This window comes from Elephantulus edwardii, unplaced genomic scaffold (assembly GCF_000299155.1).
Source record: "Elephantulus edwardii isolate Elephantulus edwardi_28Jun2011 unplaced genomic scaffold, EleEdw1.0 scaffold00097, whole genome shotgun sequence".
Lineage (NCBI taxonomy): Eukaryota > Metazoa > Chordata > Mammalia > Macroscelidea > Macroscelididae > Elephantulus > Elephantulus edwardii.
In genome coordinates, this window is record NW_006399847.1 from 11,347,058 (window position 1) to 11,356,722 (window position 9,665).

The following is a 9,665-nucleotide window of genomic DNA, read 5'->3' on the forward strand; positions in this document are numbered from 1 at the left end:
GATGGATTGATTCGGTGACTGGGGTAATCGGGACGGGTGTGTCAGAGGCAGTGCGGTTGGCGCAGGATAGAGCAGGGTTTAGGGCTGTTGTGCCGCTATGAGTAAAAAACGACTCGACGGCACATAACAACAACAACAATGTAAAAATCATCAGAGGAAGTTCAGTATACAAGTGGAACTCTACCTAATATTTTTGCAACTTTCCTGTATCCCTAAAATTAGTTTAAAGAGTTATATTTCTAATACTCAGTTTCAGAAAGCAATTTCATATTAATAGTTGTTTCCGCTTTTGTTTTTAATGCCAGGCACATCTTTGAGCATAACTGTGTCCCTCATTGCTTCTTATGGCAGATTCTAGATGAGGGCTGTGTTCAGTGGGAATGCGCTGCCTGGGGCCCTTTTTACAGAGCTAGGCCAGGTGCCCTGAGAGCTGGGCCCAGCGCAGAGCTGAGGAGGGGACAGGTGAGCTGTGGAGCGAGTGCTGTGGCCCATTCTCTCCTTTTGCTCTCAACAGACCTGCCCTGTGTGAGTCAGTGGCCTCGAAGCAGCATTATCATTCTCAGCTCATTTGACTGTAGATGGGAAGGTTCTGTAGCTTGGGTCAAAGGTGTAATGAGAGGACGAAAGTCATCCCACCATTTTATTTCTTTTATGACAGAAACGGAGGGGGCCGCAGCGGGACGTTCTGTGCAATCAGCATTGTCTGTGAGATGTTGAGGCACCAGAGAGCGGTGGACGTCTTCCACGCGGTGAAGACTCTGAGGAACAACAAGCCCAACATGGTGGACCTTCTGGTAGGAGCCTGCCCTTCCCCTTGCCAGATGCCAGTGCTCACGGCTGCAGGGAATGTAATCCCAAACGGGCAGACAGAGCCACTCTCAAAAGTACACTGCAATCACTTCACTTGTAAAGGCTTCCTGCCTATTTCTTTTGCTTCTTCCTGCTTTGCTTTGTCACATGGAAACTTTGTCTCAGCTGGTTGAAATATGGAAGGAGTTGAAGCTCACAAGTGCACATCCTTATTCATTTCCTCTCCTGGCAGTGCCTTCCATGTGGCTAAGCACTTAGTCTTCTTGGAGAATAATCATCACGAATGAAATGCCAGACTTCCAAATTATATATTTTATAAATAGCTTAATCACCTAATATTTATCAAAGCTGTGAATTTTCATTTGACATCCAGAATATTGCATTTAATTATGGTGACCGTATCTGAGGGAAGGATTAAAGGAGTTGAGAAACAAAGGACAATGTGCAATTATGTTCTTAGAGTATTTCACAGGATCTCTTTTTATGTGGAGCTGTTGAAATGCCAACCACTGTGAGTTAAGAACAGTAGGATAGCTTCAGGGAGGAAGCTTTCAGATTGGGTTTTGTACTTCTCTGTTAGGGGTGGAAGGATCTGAAGAAAACTGTAGGACTCTCCCCATTGCGGAAGAATGGCCAGGGCAGAGGGGGCAAGGGAAGAATTTGTGCTGACAAGGTCTGTACTTATTAGTCTGGAAAACTTGCAATCATAAGATTAAAATTTAAAAAATAGTGTTTGAAAAAAATTAGCAGGTCTAAACTTTTGAAATTCACACTAATGCTGAGAGGCTTTGTCCTCATCTAAAAGAAGCTGTTGAAACAGTGCCATCAGCTCGGTATAAACATGGCCCCAGTGATGATTGGCTCCTGGATCTCCAGTCCTCGTCCACACAAACCTGATTCCATGAATATGTGCTTTTCTATGAATTTGTGTCTTCTATTTGATGAGCTTGTCTGTCTCCTAGAAGCCTGGTATTGGCTAGGGAATTTGGCCACGTGCACCTTCTCAAATCCCCCAGCTTCCCTGTGCCCACTCCCCTGTTCTGCTGCCTGCTAGTTCTGCCTCTGATTCAGAGTCCACAAAACCCAGATTCTCATTTAACCTGTTGGTGCCAGGTTAGCTGACCTTGGAAAAAATTAACTTGGGCAGTCCAAGTTTATTATGATGAGTCGTTTGACTTTTCTGGGCCTTAGTTTTGTAAAGTGAGTATACCACTGGATTCTTGAGGGGATACAGTATAAAAGGGTTTGGAAACTGTACGCATGAGAATCACATGATGTGATTGTGGGGCTTCTCCTTGGCAGGACACTTGTAGGTCACCCAAGCCAGTGTGATGGGGCAATGCAGACTTGGAGAAGGATACTGGCTTTCCAAGTGCTTACAAGGCACTGCTCCCAGTGCCTCTCAAACGCTGATAGAAGGTGCTAGAAAGCTGTTGTATCCTAAGCATACAAGTTCACGGGAGCCAGCTCCTCCTTGAGGGCAGGATACACTCCCCTCACTGGCACCCCCATGAATGTCACAAGTTCCAGCACCCCTGAGCTCTCAGTCTTTCAGCTGGGGGAAGGGGCAGTTGAAGATGGATGTTCAGATCATCAGGAGATCAGATGTGGGCTGAGAAGACCATCGGTCCACCCACTGCAGTATCCGGCCTCACTTCACTCAAAGTGTGACCCCAGCAAATGAGAGATGCATGTACAGCTCCTAAACTTGGCTGGCACTTGGGGAAAGCTGACTTACTAAAAAAAAAAAAAAAATACCTCCTTTTTCTCTTACTACCACCTGAATTAAACTGATGATTAATTCTGCTTAGGGATAGAAGACACTCAGACTCACATATATTCTCTAGAGACCCTTTAATTACATTTAAGCGGGACAAAGACCATTCAGGAATGAGGGAGCCCATTGGCATGCGCATAGCTCAGAGGCCAAATAGAGTCCACTCATTCACAGCTACGGAGTTCCTTCTGTGTGCCTGAAGGACAGTACAGATGGTCACAGCTCTGCTGGAAGCTGCACAAGAGACCATGAGTGGCAGGTGTGCATGACTTCAGGTTAAGAAAGACTTCAAGATTTGTTCTGAGGCTTTACCTGCCTGGCTCCATGGTAGTTATCAAATGATTTTATTATAGCCACAGTGTTTTCAGCCAAATCATCCAGGCAAGTTCCCCAGTTTCCTAGGCAAGGCTGGGGACAAAAAGCCCCTCCTTGGGTCTACCCCAGATTCATCTAAGCAAAGTCACATGGCAGGTGTGATGGTCAGAAAGAAATCAAATGCACCCATGCAGACCCTGAAAAAGGAGTTAGGGCTCACCCTTCCACAGACCACGTGCTTTGGAATTTAAGGATTAGACGTCCTTTTTTGTTTTTCATTTTCTACTAGTTTATTTACAAAATTTGAATACATTGTTTTCAAGGATAAATTCTTTACATTTCCCTCACCTCCTCACCCATCAAATTGTACAACTTCATGATTAACCCTCCCCCTTGCATACCCTCATCCCCTGCTTCCACCCCCCCGCCCCACTGCTCTTGGATCCTTGTACTCATTCTACAATGATGGATTAATTTGTACATCCCCATGATTAACCCCCACCCCCTTCCACACCTTCATCCCCTGCTTCTGCCCCCCCCCCTTGGATCCTTGTACTCATTCTACAAAGATGGATTAATTTGAGCGTGTTGCTAGGAGGAGCCAATCCTCGGCAAAGGACGTCCTGTTTGGAAAGGTGGAGGGTCAGCCGAAGAGTAGAAGATCCTAAAGAAGATGGGTTCACACAGTGACTGCAGCAATGAATGGGCTCAGGTAGTCAGAGATGGTGAGGATGCGCAGGATAGGGCAGAATGCAGCCTGATTGTTGCTGGAGCACACATGACAGCAACTTGTGATTACAAACACATCCTGGGGGTCTCTCGTCTGGAACTAGTGCCATGGGTTTTACCATGAGGATTTTCATGGACAGATAAAGGTGTGGGTTCTCCCAAAGTCATGTAGATGTGGGTCAGTGGCCGTTCCCCCCGACATAGGTGCAGACCCAGAGAACTGGACCGCAGGGAGCTTCCAGCCCTACCCTCAGAAGCCTGTAAAATTTGTGCATTTCCTTGTTGTGGGTAATTGTAATGGAGTTAGTAGTAAAATCTGTGCATTTCCGTGTTGTGTAATTGTGATAGACTTGGTAGTAGTCCATGCATTTCTATGTTGTGTAATTAGGGGGACCCCAGGACACTCAGACCTCTCAGGGTCACCATGAGTTCCAGGACAGTCAGCAGCTAAGGAAAAGGGGAAAATTTTGAAATATCTTGTGCAAATTGTCTGATAAATGTGTAGCAGGACAATAGATAGCATCCGGACCTGAGGGAAAAGGTCACCTTGCCCTCTGCAGTGGGCTTGATCATCCTCAATGGAGTGAGAACACTTGGTTGTTACTTTGTGAATGCGTTTTCAGTTTAGCTTGATGCTCACACATATGCATGTTGGCCAAGGGAATGCATTAGCTTCAATCAGGGTAATAAAGTCTGGCCTGGTTTTACTGGTGGCCCCAGTGCCACAAATAGCAGTGGGGCAACAGTGAAAGAGGCCTCTGTGTCTTCTCATTGCTGATAATGCGTTGTCTGTCTCTTCAGCCAGCCTCCAGGTTCATTAAAGAAGAGCCCAGGAGAACACAGTTCACCTGTACTTCATATGTCAGTCCCACGAAAGGAGCGCAGGGCCCCTTGGAAAGGACCCTCATTGTGGGGAAATGGGTTGCTTCAGAGCAAGTGCTTCTCCCCTCTGTCTTGAATGCTGAGCATTGAAGCTCCCAGAACTCTGCATTAACAGAGAAAAGGTCTTTGAAGACAGAAACTTTGCTGACAAAATTGCAGTCTGTCCCACAGGCAGATTGATCCCTGGGCTGGTGCCTGTCCAGAAGTGGGTTGAATGGATGGCATCCCACACACACTCCCATGAACCTGCAGACCTCCCCTCTAAGGCAAGGACATACACCAGCATTTATTTTCTTAACTGCCTGTCAGCAGGTACTTCTTGACTCTTAGAATTCAAATGAGATCAATCCAGTCCCCAGTTCAAAGCCCTACTAGGGCTTCTGTAAATTGTCTGGGAAGTTCCAGTCCCATGATTCTCTTGGATTTTGCCAAATAACCCAGCATCATTAATAGAAACATAATTCCCTCTAAGCAAAAACTGACTTGTCCTCTCTCCTACCCTAGTAATCACTTATTATCTTTAATTCCCATGGATTTGTGTATTCTATATGTGAGACTATCTATCTATCTCTCTATCTATCTATATCCTATATATATATCCTATATATATAGACTATATATCTCCTCTTGCAGCAAAGTTCATAAAAGCATGTTTTCTTTAAAGATTAATATATCAAGACTCTCTTTATGATTGAGTACTATTCTAGTGTATGTATATTCCACATTTTTTTTATCCATCAGTCTGTAAATGGATATTCTGGTTGTTTCCAAGTTTTGGCTGTTGTGAAAATCACAGTGAGCATTGATGTTGAGGTTTCTGTCAAATTCCTTCTTTCACATCTTCTGGATAGAGAGCTAGGAAGGGCATTGCTGGGTCACATTGCAGTTCTGTGTTCAACTTTTTGAGGAAGTGTCGGTCTGTTCTCTACAATGGCTGTACAATTTTATAACCCCACCAGCAATGGATAAAGTTTCAAATCTTTCCACAGCCTGTGCAGTACCTATTGCTTTCCCTTTCCTTGACCATTGCCATTCTAATGAAGACACTAGGACTTTGATTCTGTGAGTCAGAATCACTTGATAGAATTAAATGGTTAACAACCTTAATCTTTTCATGTGCTTCTTGTCCATCTGATTGATTAGCTTCTTTGCTGTAATGTCTGTTCAAGTCTTTTGCCTATTTTTGATTGGATTGTCTTTTAATTGATTAGATATAGGGAGAAAGTATATGTGCACATGCACATGTGTGCATGCGTGTGTGTGCATGTGTGTGTGTGTGTGTGAGAGAGAGAGAGAGAAGCCCAAGTCTTATCTTTTCATAGATATGTTTATTCCTAGGTTCTTTGTTCTTTTCAATGATACTGTATTTTTAATGACAGCTATTGGGATATCATTCATATCCCATATAATTCACCCTTTTTAAAGGTACAGGTGTTTTTCTTATAACTGCAGGGCTGTGCAGCCCTCACCACAATCCATATTTAGAACATTTTCTTCACTGAAAAAAGAACTCAGTTAGTAATCACGTCTCATGCCCTAACCTCACCCCTGATAACCATCTTTTATATTCCAGTGGATTTACTTGCTTTAGCCATTTAATATACCATATGTGGCTTTTTCTGTCCAAATTTTATCACTTAGTATATATTTTTACGGTTCACTGAGTAATATTCTACTATATAGACACACTACACTTTGTTCAGTTGATCTGTTGGTAGAATTGTGAAGGGGTTTTTTGCCTTTTGAGTACTGTAAATTCATTATGAATTATGAATGTCCATTTATAACTTTTTAATATAAATATGTTTTCACTTTTCTTGAATATATTGATAGGAGTAGAATGCTATGTCATGTGCTGAACTGTCAAACCATTTCCCATAGCAGTGCACCGTTGTAAATTGCCACCAACAAACAGTGCATAAGGGTTCCTTTCCCAACATCTTTTCCAGCACTTGTCATTGTCTATCTTTTTTATTTTTTAGCTGTAGCTATTACTGCTATTAATTTTTACCTTGCAATATGGTTAAGTATATTAAGATAATGATTTTGTTTCCTTTCTATCTTAACTTTGATACATTGTAATTTCCTAACCTAAATGTTTCTTGAGTTGAATTAAATACTGAATCCATGTCTTGTCATTCATCTATGGATGTGCAAGGTAGTGGTGGGTATTTTTATGGCTCTTTTTATCTAGGATGGGCTAGTTTATTATACCTGCCACTCTGGTATAGTTAAAATTAGTGTCCTTGAGATGGGTCAGATTGGGATAATTTCACTTTTTTGCCTGTTACATTAGATCAGAGTGCTTGTAATTTAATAGGTGCGTAATAATTTCTGAGCAAATCCTGTTGACTGAAAATCAAAGGTTAATACTATACCAAGAGTGAAAGTTTATAGGTTCAGGCCGCCCTGTATATGAGGCATTATCCTTAAGTTCTTCACTGTTAGCCAGTTATCCAGAACTTCCCCGGAATTTTAAGGAGCTTTACAGCTATGGACAGTGGATATGTTTGGTTATGACTTTTTCATTTCTGATTAAACATCCTCATCAGTTTGATTAACCACATTTTTTATTTGCCAGACCAAGCATTTAGGTATTATGGAGTTGACACTTGCTCTTCTGTTTTGCAGGATCAGTACAAGTTCTGCTACGAGGTGGCCCTGGAATACTTGAATTCTGGCTGACATCCCAGCATCTCTCAAGCAAACCCTCTCTACCGCAAAGCCAAGGCACTCCACAGTGTTTGCCTGCAGGAGACAGCAATTTCTCAATATACTTATTCTGCTTTGCCTAACTGACTCTCTGAGAGTAAGGAAGGGGCTGTAACTGCCTGCACTGCCCAGTTCCCACAGTCATGCTGCCGCCTGGCAGCCCCACTCTGCACCACAGTGGTCATATGCCCCTTGCCAACACCAGCCTGGGGGACAGACCAGACGCTAGCCGATTGTAGAGCACAACTATATTCTTATGAAGGAATTTGTACCTTTAGGGTATTATTTTGTGGCCCGTGACCCTTTGTTATTGTTACAGCTAAGTGTACATTTTTGTTCTGTGGAGAATGCTACCTGGCATTATGATATTATTTTAGTTAATATTTGTATTTTAACATGTTGCATAGCATAAGCATATGTAGCTTTGCAGGACTAACACAGACCTATAATGAACAGAGCTATGTTGTATGAGTTGCTGTTTCTATCAGATTTGTATGAATTCCAAGGGAAAAGCCAGGAAGGAACTCAGTTCAAAAACGTAAACCCTGATAATCAGATTCAAAGATCCAGAGCTTTTGCATTTGTTTATATTGTAAATACTTTTGATTTCTCCAAATTATTTATTCATTAAAGGAAAATTTTGTGAAGCACAGTGAGTGACAATCATTTTTCCTAAGGCCTGGAAATAACTTGCTATATGATGTTATCTTGGGTGATTCTCAATCAATAAACACTAACACATGGCCCAGTGGTCTTGAATTCCTGGTGTCCCAGCGTACAGGGTGGAGGCAGCTGCTCCAGCCACCCTGGGAGAGAACACGCAGCTAGAGAATTTTCTCCTAGAACTGGTACAGTTAGCAGTTTTGAGAGAACTTCATCCGTAGGAAACCTAGACCCATTGTATAAGTCTGCTCTTGTGCAGATGACACTTGTACACACTGTGTGCCCTGCATGTTTTTAGAAAGCATGGGCCAGGCTCTGGGATGGGGGCTTTCTAACCTGAAAAACCCATTCCCTATTCCCCCTGCATCCAATTAGGGATAGTAGCTGTCCTCACTATGCTTCACTCAGCCCTAAAAGCTGCTGAGAAAATAATCTCTAAGGAATTGCAGAATCGAGAGTGCTTTTAAGCAGGACACAAACCTCAACAAAACCTTTCCTGATAACAGGACTCAGGGTACAGAAAGGACCACCTGTTAGTGCCACTGGAGCTAGAATAGAACAGACCCAATACAAAAGAAGACATTGAAAAGGTAATAAAACAACTTCCAGACAAAGAAGTCCTGGACCAGATGGCTTCAAAAGTGAATTTTATCAAACATTCACAGAAGAACTGTCACCAATCCTACATAAACTATTTTAGAAAATAGAAAAAGATGGAATTCTCCTAGACTCATTCTATGTAGCAAACATATCCTTGATACCAAAACCAGGTAAAGATACCACAAAAATATAAAACTATAGGCCAGTATCTCCCATGATAGATGGAAAAATCCTGGCCAATAGAATCCAACGATACATAAAAAAATAATTCACCATGAACAAGTCAGATTCATAACAGGTATGCAAAGATAATCCAACATAAGAAAAACATTATCATTCATCACATTAACAAAGCAAAGAATAAGAGCCACATGATCCTATCAATTTATGCAGGAAAGGCCTTTGACAAAATCCAACACCCTTTCCTGATTAAAACACTTAATAAAATAGGGTTAGGGGAATTTCTTCAACACAGTAAGAAGTATATACACAAAACAGAGAGCCAACATTGTTCTCAATGGAGAGAGATTAAAGGCATTCCTGTTGAGAACAGGAGCTAGGCAAGGATGCCCACTATCACCTCTCCTATTCAATATCGTATTAGAAGTCTTAGCAATAAGACAAGAAAAGGAAAAAAAGAGGTATCCAAATTGGCAAGTTGTTGTGTTGTTAAGTTCTGTTGAGTCAGCAACTCATAGCAACCCTATGAATGAAAGTCCTTGACACTTGCGTGCATGACTTTCATCCTTTCTCCAGGTTCATAGGGTTTTGGGAGGCAAGCTATTTACAGACGTGAATGCCACTCCTGCTTCCAAGCTTGTTTTAACTGAGGAGCGCCACTAAACACTGTCCACCATGGGTCACCATTATCGCATTTGACACATCAGTGTCACAGTGTTCAGCTTCATAGTGACCACAGGTTATCTATGTATGGCAAGTGGACACACCAGGGCTATACGATCTAGAAGAATGTTTGACCAACAACAATTTAAAACAAGCCTGAGGGCCGCAAGCCCAAGAGCCCTACGGTATTTTACCATTCGGGAACACCCACGTACTGGCAAACTCTGGGCCAGAGATCCCCAATTCATCTAGCAAGTCCACTCTATGGCCACCCACTTGAAACAGAAAGAAAGCCACAAACGTCCCCGCGGTAAAATTATCTCTCTATGCAGAT

The 9,665-nt window shown here is 42.5% G+C and overlaps 1 protein-coding gene across 2 annotated transcripts in view; it reads left to right on the forward strand.

Moving 5' to 3' along the window:
* The window catches only part of PTPRM (protein tyrosine phosphatase, receptor type, M), a 921,068-nt gene extending 913,191 nt beyond the window's left edge, over positions 1 to 7,877 (forward strand). For both annotated transcript variants that reach the window (XM_006891412.1, XM_006891411.1), the window contains 2 exons: positions 659 to 794; positions 7,145 to 7,877. In XM_006891412.1, the coding sequence (XP_006891474.1) occupies positions 659 to 794; positions 7,145 to 7,198 (190 nt within the window). In that variant the 3' untranslated portion in view covers positions 7,199 to 7,877. The remainder of the gene's footprint in view (positions 1 to 658; positions 795 to 7,144) is intronic.
* Positions 7,878 to 9,665: the final 1,788 nt, after the last annotated feature.